Source organism: Gymnoscopelus braueri (assembly GCF_963280865.1).
Source record: "Gymnoscopelus braueri genome assembly, chromosome: 13".
In the NCBI taxonomy this organism is placed as follows: Eukaryota; Metazoa; Chordata; class Actinopteri; order Myctophiformes; family Myctophidae; genus Gymnoscopelus; species Gymnoscopelus braueri.
In genome coordinates this window covers 40257236-40279793 of record NC_137615.1, presented here as the reverse complement: position 1 = coordinate 40279793, position 22558 = coordinate 40257236, and the positions used below count along the sequence as shown (strand labels likewise).

General features: G+C 42.7%; 1 protein-coding gene across 2 annotated transcripts in view; it reads right to left on the bottom strand.

The window, feature by feature from the left end:
- Positions 1 to 1995: 1995 nt before the first annotated feature.
- The window catches only part of abca3b (ATP-binding cassette, sub-family A (ABC1), member 3b), a 64692-nt gene continuing 44129 nt past the window's right edge, over positions 1996 to 22558 (bottom strand). For both annotated transcript variants that reach the window (XM_080446803.1, XM_080446804.1), the window contains exons 18-31: positions 22270 to 22468; positions 19842 to 20148; positions 18630 to 18903; positions 17777 to 17981; positions 16881 to 17100; positions 16126 to 16284; positions 14106 to 14278; positions 13314 to 13448; positions 9435 to 9629; positions 5885 to 6072; positions 5406 to 5576; positions 4164 to 4360; positions 2832 to 2905; positions 1996 to 2615 (exon numbers count right to left, since the gene is read on the bottom strand). In XM_080446803.1, coding sequence (XP_080302929.1) covers positions 2484 to 2615; positions 2832 to 2905; positions 4164 to 4360; positions 5406 to 5576; positions 5885 to 6072; positions 9435 to 9629; positions 13314 to 13448; positions 14106 to 14278; positions 16126 to 16284; positions 16881 to 17100; positions 17777 to 17981; positions 18630 to 18903; positions 19842 to 20148; positions 22270 to 22468 — 2629 coding nt within the window. In that variant the 3' untranslated portion in view covers positions 1996 to 2483. The remainder of the gene's footprint in view (positions 2616 to 2831; positions 2906 to 4163; positions 4361 to 5405; positions 5577 to 5884; positions 6073 to 9434; positions 9630 to 13313; positions 13449 to 14105; positions 14279 to 16125; positions 16285 to 16880; positions 17101 to 17776; positions 17982 to 18629; positions 18904 to 19841; positions 20149 to 22269; positions 22469 to 22558) is intronic.

Genomic DNA, 22558 nt, shown 5'->3' with positions numbered 1-22558 from the left:
AGTAACAAAAGGTCAGGAGTTTAACCACTTACGGCCTATACTATACTTCGTCGTACGATGTCACACGAAAATAGGCAATCTACAAGCTCACAAAGCATCTCATGATGCTTTGTGAGCTTCTAGATCAGCAATTTTTGGCAAATTTAAAAAGGTTGAAAGTGGCTAATGCGTCCTTTGACCAATAAGCACCATGTGTTAGTATCTTTCGGGAATACCATCTCTTATGTCCGCATACTTCCCATGCCTACTATTTTGTCTCCCATCCATGAAAGCACACTAAGCCATAACAAGCAAACGGTTAACAAAGCGGATTCATTTCACTGAATGCTGTTTGCTTTGTCTAAACAATAAATACATTCATCTCAACTCTGTTTAGTGAGCTTTGAGAGTGGGAATGTTACTTTTCACCCGCACACTGTGGTATGTCGTCTTCACATATACTACACAAACGGATTGTTACACAGGCTATGAAAGGAGGAAGACTATCTTCATCGTTCCTCTACAGTATGTGAGACTTGTTATCGTCATACATATAATCTGCTCAAACATTCCTTCTGAAAATATATTGGTCTTTGTCAGTTCGTAAAAAAAAGAAAGAGGCTATGACGGCACAATCACATACACACACGGGGGGGGGGGAACAAGCATTGCTGTAATCATCATAAGCCCGAGTTACATTTGTGTCACACACAAGATTGAAAATAACCAATCGACAAGCTCAAAAGCGACCTGATGTGTTGCGTTGTGAGCTTGTAGATCTGCTGTTTTCCGCACACACGACCATGAACTGTGTAGTGGTAATGGGCTGGTTTACTCGGCCATAGCAGCTAAAGTAATGCTCCTACACACATTTTTAAGTAATCATACCACAGTTGTAGAATAGTCTGAGGTAAGGGATGATGTGCGCTTTAACATCTGCAAACGGAAAGAAGACATGTATACACACACACACACACACACACACACTGAAGAGTCTTTTCAACATGTGTTGCAGGAAAACAAAACATGAGGGTACAAGGCAACCCTCAAGTCATTGTAATCTTGCAGGAATAGATCAAAATCCGTCAGATGCAATCTATAGAGGCTTGCTTGCTTTACAGGGCAAGACATTTGTCAGATATAGAAACGCATGTAAACCAAGTGGTTAATATGCATTTACACTCTATCTGACAAAGAGATCTGTTACTATTTCAGCAGCTAATGTCAGCTTCATTCCATATACAGTAGGTGTCATGGAGCTTGTGGTGACTGGGTTTCCATGACAAGATCACACACCGCTGCTGATTTGTTTGGAAGCCAAAACAAAAGAGAAGTCAAGGATCCTTTTTTCCCCCACGTGTGCTAAACCATCAGTCATGCTCAATGCCCTCTTTTCAAAATGTGCTAAACGTAATTTGAGGACATGTCTTCAGTCAGACAAGAACGGAGCTTCCAGTGTTTGCTCGATGGTTCCCAATGCCATGCAGTTCTAGAAATTGTAATTCAGGCATGCATTCATGAATGCACCCGGTACATCTATAAATAGCTCTTAACGAGTAAATGGTTCGAGTACCATGATGAATATGTTATATTATTTACACCTGGCAAAAACATTAAGCGACTTTTAAGGATGATCAGGCATTAAAAGTATCGGGTGCGACAGTGGGATAAACCCTCATTTGTTAGATAAGGCTAACGGTGGACAACCGACGGCTGCGTCAAATAGAGTGGTTCATACTCTCTTTGCGATCAACAATGTCAAAAACGGCATTCATTCTCAGAAACACAAAAAAAATCAAGCGATAAAACAAAAGATATATAAATAACAGAGAAACGAAAGGCTACACACATAAAAGTAGACACACTGTTAAGTCGTCGGTCATACACAGTGAAACAATAAAGCAGCGTAGTACCTAGACAGTAAAATCCTCAGTGTTCATTTAGCCCTGAGAGAGTACAAATGGAACCACATGGACCCGTAAGGGTCCATTTGGTTCCATTTGTACTTCTCTCAGAGTTAAATGAACACCGTGGATTTTACGGTGTAGTTTGATTTTCCAGTGGTCATCGTGGTCATCTTTAAACTCACATAAAGGTGCAACATTTAAGATTTTCTTCATTTTTTTACTTGGTATATAATTGACCCCATCCCCGCCGGTTACAACCGTCGCTTCATTACTTTGTCTTATATAATAACAAGAAATGGCATGATTGAGGCTCGAGGCTGATGTTTGGGTGCCGGGGCCCAGTGTGTGTGCGTGGCGGTTCGAATCCCACGGAAAGGGTCACATAGAGCCAGAGATACGCGGCCACATGAACAAAACAGAGGCCCACAGCACCTCTAGCTGCCCCTGCAACCGCACAGTGGCGGAGGCCTGTGCGTTGTGTGTCCAATACGCACATTATGTTGTATAACTGTATATAATACACAGACCATCCACACACACACGTGGAACATGGATGGGACCCGGAGGGGACGGATGGATGTCCTCTTCGTTCGTCTCTTATTTCCTCCTGCCCTCTGTGCAGTGTTGGAACTGGGCAAAGCTGAGGAACACTTGCTCCAGTGATATCTGGCTCACGCAGTAGTCTTCAATACGGTATTTCTCTTTGGCTGCCTCCAGGGTGCCAAACACCTAGTTGTGGGTGGGGGTGGATAAAGGAATTGAAAGTGTTAGGTAAATACATTAAGGTGCTAGCAGCGGTATGTAAGGTTCTGATCAAGTGATAGTTGAGGCTGTTGGATCGATCATGGCATTGTGGAGTTATTACACCTTTTCTCCTCTAGAGGGGGCTCTAACATCAGCAATGAAATGACATGCAGGTTCTATGTACTGTATAAGCACTTTTACCTGTGCCCAAGTGAGAGTCTTGTCGGTCAAGTGGTAGTGCACCATGCCATGGTGCTCATCCTTCAGTAGACTACCTGTGTTGGGAGAGAGACCATTTTGGTCAAAATCCATTTCCTCATCCATTTACGCTGATTGGTCATCGGCACAACAATGTCAAAATGTATTTTTCTGTCGATATGAATTTCAGTTAAATGTTCGGGATCATCATAGTTGAACCACTTTAACCCGATACTTCGTTTCTCAACACCAAATATCTTCAGTGAAAATAGCTGATCTACAAGCTTGTAGAGCTGATCTACAAGCTTGTAGACTTGCTATTTCTGCCAAATGTTCACCCCAGAATAGTGATGCTAGGGTTCATGTGGTTATAATATTTAATTGGCTTTATTGGTTATAAGTAATATCTAAGACACAACCCAAGTCCACGTTGACAGAAAATTCCGGCCTATTTCGGCCGGTCTCTGTGCACCATGATGCATTTCATAGCGAGCACTGGCCTGATACGTCCGTATGATCTATGGCAGCCGTTACGTCAACCATTCATACGGTATTTTCTGGAGTGAAGATTACTATTTTGTAAACACAGCGAACAAGTTCATTATTGCTGCTACAATGTTGAGGAAGCAAAACCCAAGAATTTTACTCTTGTGTATATAAGATGTAACAATAAAAATCTTGAATCAATGTCACATAAGGCAGTGGCATAAAATATATATAAAAAAATAAAAATACAAAAATAAATAAAGGACATTCACACATTGTACACTAATGACATCATTAGAGTTACTAAACATTTCAGTACAACTTTGGCAGCTTTTCAGAGACAGAAGACTGCTGAGCATTATGGATGTGAGTGGAATGTTATCACCACAGCAAATATATTGAGGTCATTTTGAAAGTGATGATGGCTTCCCTTTAACTCTTTAACTGCCAGAGTATATACATTTATAAACTCACCCACTGCCAGCGATTTTTGTGTTTTATAACCTTTTCAAGTAGTCACAGAATATTTATCTCCAGTATGATCGATCCCCTGATGGTTGCTAATCAGGGAGGGTTTCACTGTGTGGTTTCACAAATGTCAACGAGGTCATCGCGACCTCTTTGACATTTGTTGACCCGCCTTTGAAAATAACATGTCTCGGCCAAAATGGTAAAAAAAAAATAGTACAAAGGAGCCGAGATACAGGATTTTTAGGTAATAAGTTAACCAGAAAGTGAATGGAGCAGTAAATCTTCGGATTGCGTAATCTCTGGTTCTGTCTGTTTTTTTTATTCGTTTAAAATTCAACGTTGTAGAGCCTGCACTGTCAAGCAGAGAAACCTTCTGACCTGGGAAGGTGCTTTCAATGAAATCTTTGAAGAGCTGCAGGTCACTGTCCTCCAGGTCGACCTCTACGTGCACCTTTGCCAGCAGCGTGTAGCCACTGCCAAACTTGCTCTTCAGATGCTGGGGACTGCCCAGACACTTGAACTGACCGTTGACCATAACAGCCAGCCTGGTGCACAGAGCTTCACACTCCTCCATACTGCAGCGAGAGGAAACGAGAGGGAAAGGTGAATGAGAGCTAGAGCATGACACGTCATTGTGTCCCTGGTTATTGTTTTTAACCACTTTAAACTGGTATCCCTGTTTTGGGCGTATCCTTATAGGCATAAATGTAAAAAAAATGTCACAGCTAACAATGCATCGCGACGTGTTGTGAGCTTGCCTTGTACATAGGCTATACTCAATATTTGTCATAAAGTATGACAACGTATATAGGCCTTAAAGTGGTTAATCAGTAAACCTGTAGGCACTGAGATGTAAAAATGTAATTAAACTTAAAATCCATTTGAAAAAACTAAAACACAAAACTAAAAAACAAAAAAAAAAAACTAAAACACAAACAGGCCAACGAAATGCCTTCATTACCATCAGGAACGATGCTTCACAGTGTTGGTGCTGACAACAGTGTGAATTTCTCTCAGCCACCAGAATAATTATTCAAAATCTGACAGCGCTGCTGCTTTTACGCTTTCATGCACTGAGTACATTTCAAACACTATGCCAACTACTGGAATATTAATTGGATTTAATTGACTGTTGTGTTGTGCAGCCCAGGAGATTTTCTTCACTTAATATTATCATACAGATCAGTAATCCAGCAGTTTTCTTTGACATGTGACTTGGACATGTTATCTCCGCCAGAAGATCATGCATGTGTGTGTGTGTGTGTGTGTGTGTGTGTGTGTGTGTGTGTGTGTGTGTGTGTTTATGTCCTTTGTACACCTTATACTTCTGCTTATGTGGACATAAATAAATATTTCAAATGTGTGCGCACGCGCGCAAATGTGCATGGCGTGCGTGCGTGCAACAAAAAAAAGTGCAGTTCAAACATTCCAAGAAGTGAAAAAGTTCACTGAGTTTACAACAGATGGTTTTAATTTATGTTGCTGTAATGTTCTAACGCTGAGCAGGCCTGATAGCACACTTGGCGGCACCCCAGGAGTGAAAAGCTTAACAAGAGTGAAGCGCTAAATAAACTAAATAGAGTGAAAAGCTCAACTGAAATGAGTGTGAACAGAGTTTACCTATGTGAGGTAATGATGATGGCCTTGCCAGACTCCCGTGTGCGTGTGACAGCATCCCACAGCAGTCTTCTGGCCACAGGGTCCATACCAGTGGAAGGCTCATCCAGGAAGATGACCGGAGGCCCACCTATCAGAGCCATGCCTGCACTCAGCTTCCTCTTGTTGCCCCCACTATACAGAGACCAACAGGGAATTGCAGGGAATGCCACTATTCATTCTTACACTTTCTCATTCGTCATACGACTAACAGCGACAACAGCAGATCTACAAGCTCACAACGTGTCGCATCACAACGCGGTGTGAGCTTGTAGATCAGCTATTTTAGCAATTCTTTTGGAAAGATTTTCACCATTTTAAGAGAAAATAGGGACGCCATGGTTAATGTTGTTAAAATATATATAAAATAAATAATAGCAGCGGCACATACACACACACGTACAGTACAATCCCTAATTTGTAGAAGATGTCTCTATGCGTACCTGTAACTGCGAACCAGTTTATCAGCATGGGGCTCCAGCAGCAGTGACCTGAGGACGTTCTCCACACAACCAGACACATATTTCTCTGGTATTCCTCTGAGCCTGGCATACATACTCAGAGTCTCTCTTCCCGTCATGTGGTCCAAGAGAGCGTCAAACTGGGGACAGTAGCCGATGCGCTGCTGCACCTGCAATTCAGAGATGGGATGATGAATACTGTCCATTTCAAATCTTTTTCAAGGACCACCGGTTTGATATGCTTTAGTTTAGCCCACAGATACCCATGTGATAGGATTTTATTCTCTGGGACCACAATCTACATACATATAATATAATCCTCCACTCTCTTGGTTCCTTAGTGGTACACTCTCAGAGTTACAGACCCATAAGGGTGTTTTTGGTTCCTAACTATCAATCATTTAGCTGAGGACCCCTGGAACCCCTTCAAGGACCCCTGACCCAATATTGAAAACCAGTGTCTTAATTTTAAAAGTCTATTAACAGCGTGGCCTTCCTGACCAAACTTTAACTTTAACAAAAACATAATAAGTTTTTGCAAATACACCCGTGGAGCAGAGTCCTGCAACGGGCCGGGTACCCGCGGATACCCGACGGGTACCCGCGTTTGACGGGTGAAAACGGGTGAAAATTTTACTTTGATAAGATCACGAGGACGGGGACGGGCGGTACTGAACTAATCGCGGGCGGGTATAATTTTATTGTGAAAATCAGAGAGCACTTTTTCCGCCCAAACAACGTTACTTGTGTAACTTAACACAGCACAACTGCATGGAGCATGCTGGTCAGTTATCTTAACTCACAAAAACACATTGAACATCCTGTTAAACCTTCAAATTAAAACCATATGATGACATAAACAACGACACATGTGTGCTGCGTAGATGCGCGTTCGCTCGCGTGGCTTAAGCTCGCTCCTCCGTCTTCACTTGATTTCTGTACAAACCTGACCACTGAATGTAGCGCTGTTGTTGAAGGCTGCTATCTTTTTCAACACACTTTTCAATAGGATTTACATTTTACACGGGTAAACGGGCAACGGGCGGACAACGGGTCGTTTATTTGACGGGCGGGGCGGGTCTGCTTCGTATTTTGAAATAATCACATAATAATCGTAGACAGGTCGGTCTACGGATCTGAGTATTGACGGGCGGGGCGGGCGCGGGTTCTCAAAATTGGACCTGTGCAGGACTCTGCCGTGGAGTGCCATAAACATAATATTATGTCATTCTTTTTTTTCCCCACAAGAGGGCGCTCTAACGCAACTTAGGAATGATCCTAGGACCCTTTAAAAGGGAATGGATGGATGTGACATCATCCCCAAAAAACGGACGTGCATCCGCCCCAATGATGGTAACTTGAGAAAAAAATCACACCCTGTGTGAAGTGGGCGGTGTCTTGCTAGCTAATCACAATACTGAATGAAGTCAACCAATCATGTACAAAAGATAAATACATTTATTGAAACACTCTTTATGATGGACGAAACCATAACTTGAAAAAAACCAAAATTTGGTTTTTTTCAAGTTATGGTTTATTATATAGGGCTATGCACATGTGTCATGTGACACTGGCCAATCACAGTCCTGAATAGACTGTGATTGGCCAATCACAGCGCAGGATAATTTCCTGGGCCCAGATCACAGCGCAGGAAAATGTACATTTTTCCAAATCTCACTTATAGGGGCGGTTTCACCGCCCAAAAGGTCCATAGCTTTTTTTGTGGTCAAACAAGCCATTTTCGACGGGCGATCTCTCTGCAATGGCGGATGTTATTGTTCCAGTCGTTAAGACGGGACCCTGGGCCATCACCCAGGGTCCCTTTGTTTACATCCGGGTCCTCGTTGTGGCTTCTGCAGCTCTAAAAAGATCGCCAATAAACGGTAAGAAACGCTGGCACTGACTGTACCCCGTTTTAAAAAACCTCTGGCACTCAATGTGTTAAGTGGCAAAGTCACACTATACCGGAAAAATTAGGATGGCCTCATCCCAGCATTGACAAATTGGCTGCTTGTTGACCAGTGTGGCAACAGTATACATCTCTTTATCATGTAAGAATTCCATTGAAAAAATGTATGCATAAGATTTACATGCATAGATTATCAACTGCAATCCAACTTTCTAACTCTTAATGAGTTTCAACTTCACTTCACCAGGCATTTCCTGGTGCAGAACCGCAGGAGGTTCTGTTTTGAGACGTCTGCCTTTTACCCCACGTGTCCCCTTTTGAGTGCATCATTACTCCAGGCCTTCACAAAAATATAATGAACATTTTCCAAGAGGCAAGGACTGCTACTGTGGAATAATCAACAGGGCTGGTGGGGGAATGCTGATGCAGATGACTGAATCTGCGACGCTACAGAGAATCAGGCACCTACCCACACACAGCACAACCCATGCCTGTGCTCTGATGTGATAACCGTTTGAGCTTCAGCTACGCTCGCAGTCGAAACCTACTCGTTAAATTCCTAGACACGAGCGCCGTTTGTGTAGATACCGTTAAGTGATAATGTGCAAAGCCGGTTGATTCAGGCCGTGACAATACATTCATATACAGAAAACCCCCGTTCTAGAAAATGTATGCGACTGCCTACATTCACAGCACGTTCATTGAAGTCGATCTGCAAGAAATCAATTTTGTCCTCAGAAAGCCTCTTTGAGATTCCCTCGGCTGGAGTCATCGACCAGATGGCTCAAACATCATGCAATGGATAACTGATATGACACCAGAGTGACATTTCAAATCAAACAGACTGCGTTTACTGACTCACTCTGACTGAGTCATTGCTTCCAGTGGTGTAAAGTACATTTACTCAAGTACTGTACTTAAGTACAGTTTTGAGGTACTTTTACTTTACTGGAGTATTTCCAAACGTCTATACTTTTACTTCTACTCCACTACATCTCAGAGGCAAATATTGTACTTTTACTCCACTACTGTGGTTACTACAGTAGTTACTTTTCAGATGTAAATTATTACATTATAAAACATACATTAACCACTTTATCCCTATTTTATACATAGGCTATTTGAAAATAGCTGATCTACAAGCTCACACCGCGACGCGTTGTGAGCTTGTAGATCTGCTATTTTCAAAAATTTTAGTACTTTTACTTCTGGTACTTTAAGTACATTTGGATACCAATACCTTTGTACTTTTACTCAAGTAAATTTTGAATTTCTGACTTTTACCTGTAACAGAGTACTTCTACATTGCAGTATTTATACTTTTAAAACATTTGAGTACTTTTTCCACCACTGATTGCTTCTACCGTAAATTTCGGACTATAAGCTGCGTCTTTTTTCCCATTTTTCGACCCTGCGGCTTATATAACGGTGCGGCTTATCTATGGATTTTTACAGCTAACGGCCACTAGGGGACTTCCTAAATCTATGGATTTTACACCCGCGGCTTATAGTCCAGTGCGGCTTATATATGTTCCAAACATTCAATTTAGCTGCTGCGGCTTATAGTCAGGTGCGGCTTATAGTGCGAAAATTACGGTAATCCCTTTCCTCCGTCTCGCTTACTTTTTTGATATCGCTCAGGATGCTGTATCCGTCGATGTAGGCGTCCCCAGAAGTGACGCTCTCGTCCCCCGTCAGCATCTTAAAGGTGGTGGTCTTCCCTGCGCCGTTGAAGCCCAGCAGACCAAAGCACTCTCCTTTCCCCACCGCTAGAGACAGCCGGTCCACAGCCAGCAGAGTCTCACCGCTACTGTACACCTGTGAGACGGAGATAACAGCAGACGTCTTTTCACCTGGGCATATCTCAGCTAAACACACACACACACACACACGATCAAGAGTCACACACACATTACGTTAGCACAGAGGCTATTTTGTCATGAGTGGTTCTTTAATCCATTAACACATCCACCGCCAGAGGTTAATCTCATAATGTACTCACCAGTGCCAAGGTGTTTTTGTTGTTTTTTTGTTTTTTTCATGTCGCCATAGATCTTGTTAAAATCCTTAAGATTGAGCCGTGAACGGTCTGTTTACATCCGCGAGATCTCCCTGTATCTCCCAGTGAAGACCGCGTGTCAAACGGACTTCCATGACTGTAGTTAGAGCGGATTACGTTAAACAGTGAAATGCGAGGAGAAAAAACTACAGGAAGAGAATTGAGTTTCAGTTTCGTCTGTAGAATGGGAGCGGGCGTGATCGTCGAAACCGGATCCCAAATAATTCTATTTCCTGTCATCAAACCGGAAACGGAAGTGGATCAAAAAAATTCCGAAAGTGCACCCGGACCGCGCATGCGCGAAAAGACCGCAGCCCGTAGGACTACGGGCTCGGCGCTTAACCGTTGGATTTAACGGCCCGTAGAACTACGGGCCCGGCGGTAAAGGTGTTAAGACCAGGAACGCATCTGTGTCATCTTAAGATTTCTTCTGCTATTCAATATAGCAGATATACAAGCTCATAGTGCGGCACTTGAAGATCTGCTATTTTTTTTTAAATCATGGAAAATGTGTGCAAATCTTTGAATATGTATATATGTTTTAAAGCAAAAAAAAATTTAACTCCCATCTGTGCTTCTGGGGGTCCCTGGAACAACATATTTTGAGATGGGGGTCCACGGCCAAATACATATAATTTTGGAGGTCCTTGACATGGAAAAGTTGGAGCACCACTAGCAACATACTGTTAGGATTTAGTAAACATTTTTAGATACGGATTTGGCCGCGGACCCCCATCTTAAAATGTTTTGTTCCAGGGACCCCACAGAAGTGAAGATTTGAGTTACAAATGTTTGCTTTAAAAATATATATATTCAAAGATTCAACTTTTTTTTTAGTGCCGCGCTATAAGCTTGTAGATCTGCTATTTTTGAAAAGCCAAAGAAATCTAAAATGACAGATGCGTTACCGGACTGAATGGGTTAATCTTCTCTCTCACGGGCAAAAACGTATGTGTGCTTGCACGCACACGCACACGCACACACACACACACACACACACACACACACACACAGTGTGGCCTCTCTGTCAACTCTTGTGTGCAGATTGTGAATACGTTTCAATTTAACTTCTACTTGAGGGCACATACATACATTAATAACTAAATACATACGTATATATATTATACAACAGGTAGTTCCGACCAAGCAATCTGATTGGCTGAAATAGCTATCTAGCCGTGCTTCAAACCAGCATCATAGCACAGGCTAGATAGCCATTAATAAATCACTCCGCACTGCAGTCCGCACCTGATTAGACCATATATGGCACAGCTGTGCTGTGAAGTCACGCTGTCCCACGGTAGGAAAACAAACAGACAGTAGCCTGACCCACCGCCGCCACCGGAGAACAAACAGCTATGCAAAGTGGACTATGTTCAGGGGTGCACATAACTGGTGCGCAGGTGCGCATGCGCACCCAAAATAAATAATGCGCGGCACATCAGACGACGCGAGGCGCTTTTGCGTACCAACAGCTGGGACAGGAATTTCCAAGCTTTTATTTTTTAGCAAAACTAAAAAATAAAAGCCTGGAGGCGCAGGGGGAGAGGACGCATGCTGCACGTGATTGTGTGAGTGTCTCGCATCGCCTCGCATTGCCTCGCTGCGTGCACGCAGCCAGCAGCGGCTGTTAGAGGCACTCGTCACCGATGATGAACGCACCGTAATGGTGCAAAAATATGCCGTGAACGTCCCAATCTGACGGATAAAAACAGCGCAGCACAGGGCACCAACCTTGGGGGCTTCACCAAACGGCGTGAGAGAAAAAGAAACGGCGAAAATCGGCGGAATTTGGAAGCAGAGCGTCCTTTTCTCTCGTGCAGCACCCCCCCGCCCCTCCCCCCCCCCGTTGACAAAACTGTCCGGTGGGCACCGTGCTGAATTCCCCCCCCCCCCCCCCCCCCAGTTGACAAAATGGCACGGGACCATTTATTTTGTGCGCACCAAGTCACATCTCCAGGTGCTCTTCTGAGTACTAGACCTAAAAAGTTATGTGCACCCCTGACTATGTTGTTAATTTTGACTTATTTGGTGGACTTACGGTTGATCAATGGTTAGAAGGTTATAAATATCCTCCTGTGTTAAAGTAAAATTACTCCCATTTCGTTAACAGTCCAGTGTATGTTATACTTTATCGTACGAAGGTATCGCACGGCGAAAATAGCCGATCTACAAGTTCACAACGCGTCGCCATCGCAACGCGTTGTCAGCTTGTAGATCAGTTATTTTGGCCACGTGACACGTCGTACGATGGAGCATATAGCCTACCTACTGGAATTCATTCCACTGCGCAAGCATTGATAGCTCAGCTGTGTTGATGAGACGGTGCCTCAAACTCAAAGCGCTGCTACAGGGACTATTTAATGTCTCTCAGTCAAAAACTCTTCTCTTTACAGGGAAACGGATAATAGCGAAACATTTTTATTATTAATTGCCCCACAATATGAATACATTTGGATGTGTTTTGTTGGTAACTGTTGTATAATCGCAATATTACACTCGAGGGTGTGCTTTACCTTACATTATTGGCACTTCAGTGATGCTCGCGGAACTCGGCTTCGCCTCGTTCCTGACCGCATCACTGGCGTGCCAATAATGACGGTAAAGCACACCCTCTCGTGTAATATTGCTTAATTATACAATCCCCGATGCTTGACCTATAGCAGTGGTTCCCTATACCTTGTCTGGATCAGGGCCCCATTAGAAAATCAAAGAAAGTGTTTGCGGACCCACCCACCTGACCACACCTCTAACACAGCAGCCTTTCAGCTGCTGGCTGGGTGGGGGCCACGAGCATTTTCAGAGCACGTTTATTTTTAAATGATCGATCAATCGATTGTGTTCTGGCTTGGGTCAATGGAACTGGCATAGTATGCTCTAAGTTCCGATTTGTCGATATCACAACGAAAACTATATTTTTCATTTTACATTTTTATCCCACGATTTTTGTAACCCATCTTTTTACCCAGTGACATTTATCTAAGTGATCCTGGGCACTACACTCCCTCTGCCAGCCTAGGGAGCCGAGCTCATGCCGAAAACTGATTTTTAAAGGTTTTAAATAGGTTCTAAAATATAATATAAAAATATGATATCGTCTCTGTCGGGTTGAAACCTCATTATGTCCCAAACTGTTACTTTTCAGGATTCAAATAAAAAAATAGCAAAAGTTGCAGATCTACAAGCTCAGATCTGCTACTTTTGCTACATTTGTGTGACGCTGCGGTATGATCAAGTAGGGTGTTAATTTACACACAAAAAAAAAGAAAATTAGAATTTGGAGATGAGAGGTTTCTGCCCCGACGAGCAACGATATTATCATTACATTCTTAGGGGTTTTGGCAATTATTTGGGGGCCCACATGCGATATCTTCACGGCCCACCGGTTGGGAAGCGCTGGCCTACAGCCATGGCATACAAGGTCTTGCCGTGCGTTATATTACCTTGCTGAGCTCCTGCAGGATGAGCGGGCTGCCCACCATGGACTCCACCACAGGCTGGCACTCCAGAACCCTCTTCCTCTCCTCGGCCACATCCCTGTCCTCTGGAAGCAGCGCCGCATCCGCTATCACAGGTAGCTGATGAGCATGGTAAAGGGCACACGCACACTGAGTAGCTGCTAATTGACTGTGATTATCAGTGGTGGGAAAAGTACTCACATTTTTTACTTAAGGTAGGGTAAGTGATTTTCTTTGGCTAAAATAAGTGTTAAATGGCTCCATATTGTGATATTAACCGTTACAAGTAAAAGTCCGGTAATCACACTTTACTCAAGTAAAAGTACAAAAGTATTGACATCAAAATATACTAAAGTACTTGTTTCACAAGTTATCATGTCTAAAATGTATACAAATCTTTTGAAAATAGCCGATCTACAGTACAAGCTCACAACGCGTCACATCGCGACACATTGTGAGCTTGTAGATCGGCTATTTTCAAATGGCCGAAACATATATGGTTAAAGTATGTTTTGTAATAATAATCAAAATCTACAAAGTAACTAGTGACTAAAGTTTTCAAATAATTGTAGTGGAGTAAAAGTGCAATATTTGCCTCTAAGATGTAGTGGAGTAGCAGAAAATTGGAAATACTCAAGTAAAGTAAAACACACCTCCAAGTACAGTACTTGAGTATACTGTATGTACTTAGTTACTTTCCACCACTGGTGATTATTGAACCCATCATCAGCATAGAGTGAGATATTATGTCCAGACTCCTATACTCGTCCCTCCTACCTGTTTGTGCCTTCTGCCCAGGGAGCTGAGGAAGCGGCGGAGGGTGCGGACACACTGCAGCTCGATGACGAAGAGCAACGTGATGAAGACTACGCCCTGCACCGAGAAAGACACCAGGAAGCGGCCCACTCCGGGCTCGGACATGGAGAAGTAGTTCTCCTGGTATGTGATGTCTGGAACAGAGCAACGGCGGGCAGTGTTGGAAAAAGTACTCAAATGTTTTACTTAAGTAAATGTATCAATACTGCAATGTAGAAGTACTCTGCTACAAGTAAAAGTCCGGAATTCAAAATTTACTTTTGTAAAAGTGCAAAAGTATTGGTATCAAAATGTACTTAAAGTACCACAAGTAAAAGTACTAAAATCTTTGAAAATAGCAGATCTACAAGCTCACAACGCGTCACGAGTGTGAGCTTGTAGATCGGCTATTTTCAAATAGCCTAGGTATAAAATAGGGCTAAAGTGGTTAATGTATGTTTTATAATGTAATAATTTATATCTGCAAAGTAACTAAAGTTTTCAACTAATTGTAGTGGAATAAAAGTACAATATTTGCCTCTGAGATGTAGTGGAGTAAAAGTAAAAGTACAATCGGAAATACTCCAGTAAAGTAAAAGTACCTCAAAATTGTACTTAAGTACTGTACTTGAGTAAATGGACTTAGTTGCTTTACACCACTGACGGCGGCCGTTGACACGTGGGCTCAAAATCTGCAGGTTTTACGATCTCACACCCAACTAAAGAGCAACGCGTACCATTAAAAGTTTCAGTCTGGCTTTACCTCAAGCCACAGCACTGGAATGGCTCTATCGAAAAAGTTTTTAATGACCTGATTTTAACTGCCGATTCTGGTTGTCCTGCGGTCCCGGCGCTCCCAGATCTAACGGCGGTCTTTGACACGCGGATCACAGGATCCCGTTATCACAACCCGAGCGCCGTGTTGGCATCAAAGGTACCGTCGTTCTATTCATATCTGACTGATAGGAGTTTCTCTGTTCAGAATGTTTGCGGCCCCTCTTACTTGAGGGGTGTCCCAGGGCTCCAATTTGGGCCCTGCACTCTTCCTGTTGTTATGCTGCCCCTAGGATCTATTTTTGTAAAGCATAATATTTGCTTTCACTTTAATGCCAACAATGTCCAAATCTACATGCCTCTTGCAGCCAACAGCAATGACTCATTCAAGCCTCTGCTAGCCTTACATGATTTCCTAAATCTTAACGAAAGCGAGACCAAAATCATAAATTGCAGTCTCTCCTTCAAATTCACTCGGCCCTCTAAGCACCAACATCCGCTCCTCTGTCAAGAACCTTGGCTTCACCTTTGACCGTGCGTTCTAATTTCATACACATCGGCTCAGTAGTTCAAACCAATTTCTTTTAACTGAGACTCTATCTCCCCCGGAAACAGCTTGAGACAGTGATTTCATATAGGCTTGATTACTCCAAGTCTTTATATGCCGGTATTGACCAGACATCACAGTGTCCTGGCCTCACTCTACCGGCTCCCTGTTTGTTTCAGAATAGATTTTAAACTTTAATTATTTGTTTTTAAAGCTCTTAATGAGCTGGCTCCTCCCTATCTTGTTGATCTCGTACACCGCCACACAGTCCAATTAGATATTTAAGGTTGGCTGACCAAGATGTAAGCAAAAAAACAGGGGAGCCTTTGCTGTGACTGGGTCCAGGCTCTGGAATTGCCTTCTCCTCAATATTAGATCGGCCCAGAACATGCCCAGAACATTTTCAAATCTTCACTCAAGACTCACTTTCTCTCCATGGTCTTCACTCTTAGTTGAACCTGGCCTCTTGTTGTGTACTGTTGCTGTAACCTTCTGTTCTGTTCTGTTATGCTCTGTCCTGTTTGTAATGTTCTGTCTTGTTTTTCTCACTGCAACCTTTTCTGCTGTTTTTAGATTTGTTTTACTTGTACAACACTTTGGTCAACCACGGTTGTTAAAGTTTGATTTGATTTGATCACCAGAAGTTGAACGTTTCGTAACATTTTCAGGGATGTTACTCACTATTAATCTTGCAGATGATCTGGGCAATGGGATTGGAGGTGCAAAAGGAGATGAACTCGTAGTTCTGGTAGAACTGACAGAAGGACATGCCCAAGCAGTAGTTCGGGAAGATCAGGAACACCTTGTCCAGCAGATTGGCCAGGTAGTGCAGCTTCAGCTCTGGAAGAAGAGGGAATCAAGAGGATGGAGGGATGAAGAAAATTGCGTTAGCTCTGTTTTCACTAGATGCTCCTCTTTTATTATTTCTCTTTATCCTCTTAAAAGCCTCCTGTGGACAGGTGTTGTCTATTAAGTGTGAAATGATCTAAAATGGTAATGAAGTGAGCATCCACACTGATGAACGAAACTTTCTAGAGTGATGTGTTGAACGCGGCACTCTGCAAATTGGGATGGATTTCGATTGGCTGTCAGTGTTTCTATCGTTCGTCAAATCGCTCTGACAGTGATCCCAACGTTATTGTTCGCCACTGTTGTATTCAAATTTGAAAACTCAAATGGCTGACAGAGTTCACACCACAATTATAACAACGACATATTTATTATAGTTAATAACTATAATAAATATGTATATGTAAATAACTATTAGTTATCATTACTGTTATCGGTGTTGACGACTTAACTTATCTTGCTACAAACACTCGTACAATATCTATATCTTGTTCCAATTGTTTGTGATGCCCAGGCATTTTTCCAACTAGAAACATTTCCATTTGTGAAACCACAACATCCAACCGCCCCCCCACCGTGACCCTCACCTGGAATGGTCATGATGGTGACAGTCAGAAAGGTGGCCGTGCCGGATATGATGTTGAAGATGGTGAGGCGTGTGTACGCGGTGGCCGCCGTGTCAAACAGGAAGCTGAGCAGGTACATGAGAGGAATGATGGCCCAGCCGTACAGCAGCAGCAACAGCAGCACATCCACCAGGTGGTTGTTGTCTACGAAGGCCTTGACCGCAAATGCCTGGAACACCACCTGACAGAAGATGCATAATAACAGAGGAGAGAGAGCGTGAAGAAGGGGAAGGTAGAGAACTGGTTGAAAACGGACATACTAAGAACAGAAATAATCGGGAGGTACCGAACACTATACGATTTATAACATCAACCACTTAAGCTCTCCTTTTTATTTTGGCGTACAATAATTTAATGCAGTTTTGTGGCGTGGCTGTGGCTGTGGCTGATCTTACAAACCCCTCTACCAATCAGCATCACATTTCTGGTGCACGCTGCCAACGGGCCAAGAAGTATATGCCCATATTTGGGCAAGACTGATGTCATCAATATGACATCATCAATATAACATCAGAGATCCACAGCCACGCCCTTTACGTTTATCTGTATAAACCCTGAAGAAATTGTATCTGTCGACTTTTACACTGTCAGAGTTAATCAGCACCAAGTCTGTTTTTAGTGGGCACGTGCAATTTTAGTGGGTAAGTGCAATTGCTTTATTGCACTATAGGTATTATGTAGCGTTTTTATGTAGTGTTTAGGCGTATCTTTATTTATTCTGCCATGACCAGGACCTGGGTAACAAATTTTGTTCTGTAATGGAATGACAATAAAGCTCCTTGAAGGATCTTACTATGAACGTGTGTCATCATCGTTCAAAAAGGCCTAACGAGGGAAGTGAACATGGTTTTACTGACCAGCATGAGGATGCAGGGCAACAGGAAGTTCACGAGGTCCCACAGCAGGGCAGAGAACCAGAAGTTGGAGAGGTAGACACCGCTGACCTGCTGCACGTGTTTGGACTTGATGGAGCGCTCTGTGACCAGTAGCAGGGCGAACGTGCTGGACAGCGACGCCATGCCATACATCAGGTTGATGGCTATGGCAAAGCCGGTCTGACCCCTGAGGACATAGAGACAGGAAAGAGGAGATGAAAACCAGGAGGAAGTTGAGAGGATTGGCGGAGAAAACGGAGGGGGAGAGAGAGATAGAGTAATGCTTAATTATGAAAATAGACAGTATCTACAAGCTCACAAGGGGCCGCTATTCCTCGTCAATTCCAGTGGTGTAAAGTAACTAAGTACATGTACTCAAGTACTGTATTTAAGTCAAATTTTTAGGTACTTTTACTTTACTGGAGTATTTCCAATTGTCTATACTTTTACTTCTACTTCACTACATCTCAGACGTAAATATTGTACTTTTACTCCATTACAATTATTTGAAAACTTTAGTTACTAGTTACTTTACAAATATAAATGATCACATTATAAAACATACATTAACCACTTTAGACCTATTTTATACCTAGGCTATTTGCGATGCTCACAATGCGTCGCATCGCGACGCGTTGTGAGTTTGTAGATCTGCTATTTTGAAACTTTTTAGCACTTTGGTACTTTTAAGTACATTTTGATTCCACCACTGGTCAATTCCAGATGGGAGGAGGCACTGATCTAATCGGGAACCAGCGGCGGCCATTATAAACCCCCCCCCCCCCCCCCCCCAAGCCCCCGTATGGCCGGTTCCTTTGCTTGTATATGCACTCACTCGGTGAGCTGGCTCTGGGCGATCTCGGAGAGGTTGCGCGGCATGGGGTCGTTCCCGGTCTGGATGGAGGCGTTGGGCCCCGCCAGGAGCTTGAACAGCGCGTTGTCCACCATCATGAGGGCCGTGGCCGGGGTGTGGTAGCCCTCGTTGTTGAAGTACGCCGTGGCCTCCGCGAACACGCTGCTGCTGCCGCGGAAGGCGGCGCCCACCACGCAGTGCTCGTTGAACGCCCCGCCCTCCGCCTCCGCCTGGGTCAGGATGTAGTCGGTGAAGTCTGGATGGGGGGGAAAGGGGGGGAAGAGTACTCAAATGTTTTACTTAAGTAAAAGTATCAATATTGCAATGTAGACGTACTCTGTTACAAGTAAAAGTCCGGAAACAAAATTTACTTGAGTAGAAGTACAAAAGTATTGGATTCAAAATGTACTTAAAGTACCAAAAGTAAAAGTACTAAAATGTTTGAAAATAGCAGATCTACAAGCTCACAACGCGTCGCGATGCGACGCGTTGTGAGCTTGTAGATCGGCTATTTTCAAATAGCCTAGGTATAAAATAGGGCTAAAGTGGTTCATGTATGTTTTGTAAAGTAATAATTTATATCAGCAAAGTAACTAAAGTTTTCAAATAATTGTAGTGGAGTATAAGTACGATATTTGCCTCTGAGATGTAGTGGAGTAGAAGTAAAAGTTTGGAAATACTCCAGTAAAGTAAAAATACCTCAAAATTGTACTTAAGTACAGTACTTGAGTAAATGTACTTAGTTACTTTACACCACTGGAAGGGGGGGGGGCATACAGGGTAAGAATCAACAGTCTGACACGTATTCTACATTTGCAGATATTGTCGCTGTCGGGCAGAAGCCTTGTATCTACATATTTCATATATCATAAATGAATGCCATATTTTATAATGAGTCATAGACAGCGTTGCGCAAAAGTAGCGAATATATAATGACATGCCCAAAATAGGTTCACCAGGTTTAAAGTGGTTAAGTCTGTCTGTGGGGTTTATAAATATTTAACCGATGAAAAGTATTACTGTAACAAGAGATTGTGACTAAATAATGACTACATTGGATCGATTGGAACACAGTTTATATTTTTTATATTTACCGAAAAGTAACGGTTTTGGAAATGCAAGGTTTCCGCCTGACAGCGTTGAGATTCATTAACATAAACGTTTACTTAATGAAATCTGTTCTCAGTTCATTACCAGTGATGTTAACAAGCTGTGCCAGCTGTGCAGTGAGCTGGGAATCATATGCGCCTGCGAGGGCGGCTGCCAGGGGACCGGCGCCGGGCTCCAGGGCCACGGGGACCCTGGTGTGGCCGTAGCGGCTGAGCGCCAGCCTCAGCTGCGTGGAGCTGTGGTGGTTGGGCAAGGAGCGGGCCACAAACAGGGCTATGGCGGTGAAGACGAGGGGCACCAGGAACTGGGCCACCATCACCTTCCAGTTCCTCCAGCTGTACAACGCCCTTTTCAGGAACATGGCGTAGAACTGCTGCATGTATAATCTGACCTGGTGTGCAGAGCAAAAAGGGGGGGATAGATAGGGATGCAAATGTAAGTGTTGGTCATTTAAAGGGATATTTCACTTTCAAAATAAATGTGGGTCATTTTATCGTCTACTCAGGCTTTTGGGAGCACCCCGGACAGTTTTTAAGTTGCTTGATTCAGTATTTAAATACTGAATCAAGCAACTTAAAAACTGTCTGGGGGGCTCCCAAAAGCCTGAGTAGACGAAAGAATGACCCAAAAAATATATATAAAAAAGTTAAATATAAAACATATCTCAAAATATTTTGTTCCAGGGACCCCCCAGAAGCAAAGATTTGAGTTACAAATGTTTGCGTTAAAAATATATATATATTCAAAGATTTGCACAAATTGTCACAATATTTTATTTTTGCAAATCTACAAGATCATAGCGCGGCACTTGGTGCCACGCTATGATCTTGTAGATCTGCTATTTTTGAATAGCCAAAGAAATCTAAAATGATGGGTTAAAACAAAAACAAAAAAAACAAAAAAGCAATGGTCTTCACCTCTTAGAGACGTCAAGATCCTTCTTCAAGGATCATTTATAAAAAAATAGCTTGTTTCAATGAATAAAACATTATTCTAACCAATCTGTACGGTAGAGTATGTTAATACAATATAATTACCAGGCTGTCATGACAACACAGTCCGCCACACATGATTACAGATCTGTATGTATCTGTAGGCGCTCTGCTGCTGCCACCTATGTTTTGTTTACAGTGTGATATGATGTGTGCTGCTAAATGATGTCTCCCCTGCACATGAGACTACAGTATACAGTATGCACATAAGTCTACGTTCCAGATCTGGTTCTATTCTATTGCTCCACCGTATGTTTATGTGTATATCTGCTACTATATCTGCTCCTATTTCTAACCTCATGCATATATATGTTATATGCTGCTATTTTAACTGCCTCATACCACTGTCTTTTTTGGAATATCTGAACTGCTTGTGCATACCTGTATGAATATATTTCACTGCACTGTTAACAGGAATATTTGAATATCTGGCCAGTTTTATTGTTATTTCCTTCTATTTGTGTTTTTCTTCCCTTTCCTGAAAACTGCAAATGACGGGAGCTTGTGCAAAACAGAATTTCACCTACTGATTTACCCCTGTAAACCTGTGACAATAAAGTTAAAGATGAATGTATAACTAGGACATCTGCAGTGTTTGGAGGAGGTCTCCCTAATATTCCATTGAGAAATGTAGACCCTGGTGTTGGGTAAAGCACCTACTGGTTGACAATATCAGTAATGTCATTTGATGCAGGTGCACCGGATAAACAAATCTTTATTGTAGTTCAGACATCGTAGCAATTAACTCTCTCCGTCAGGAGAAGGAGACAGTAGATATTAGGGCTTTCACGACTAGAGATTTTTACTGGTCAACTAATTTGACCCAGTGGTAGTCGACTAGTCGAAATTACCTATAAAATAAAATAAAAACTATTATTATTTTCCTCCTGCCTTTATTTTTATGCCGTTTTAAGGGAAGCGCTTCTGGCACAGCAGCACAGCAGCACAGCAGCACAGCAGCGTCTCCAAGGATCCTCAAAAGGGGGTTATTGCCTAATAATAGGCTATTATTGGGCATACCTTTGACCTCCTTTTGATAAAAAAAAAAAGGCAGGAGGATAATAACAATAGCAATGGCATTAAAACAATGCAAAAAAATAAATTAATGAATCAACTATTCGACTAGAAGGCCTACCAACAAGGTTGTTATAAGGTGGTTATACTAGTCGACTAGTTGGTGAAAGCCCTAGTAGATATCGTTGTTGATGGGGCAGAAAACTCTTATCTCCATATTTCAACACTGTTTTAACAGTTTTTTCATAAAAGAATGCCTTACTTGATCATACTACAGCGTCACACAAAAGCACCAAAAGTATCAGATCCACAAGCTTGAAAATGAATCCTGAAAAGGAACCGTTTTGGACATGTGAGGTTTCCACACAATATAATTTTTTTTTTAAAACTCCATAATTGTCTCCTATTTTCTGTGACACTTTGTGATCTTGTATATCTGTTATTTTCAAATGTTTTGAAAATGTTAGCTTATAATTAGATGCCCAAAACGGCTGCTAAAGACTCACCCCTGTGTTGAGCTTAATGTTGGAGCAGTCCTCTGAGATGAGCGTCCCGCTGTCTGTGAAGTCGGTGTTGTCGGTCATTCCACTGATGCTGCTGGCGTCGTCTGTGGTCCAGTCGTGGGAGCGTCTCTCGTGCTGGTACTGCAGGGCGGGCAGCTGGATGGCCTGGATGTCCAGACTGGAATCCACCAATTTCCCCACTCTAAACACATACACACATATTATTCATTAACCTGTGGTTATATACACAAAGAAATAGAATGTACAGGACACTTAACCCATTAAGACCTGA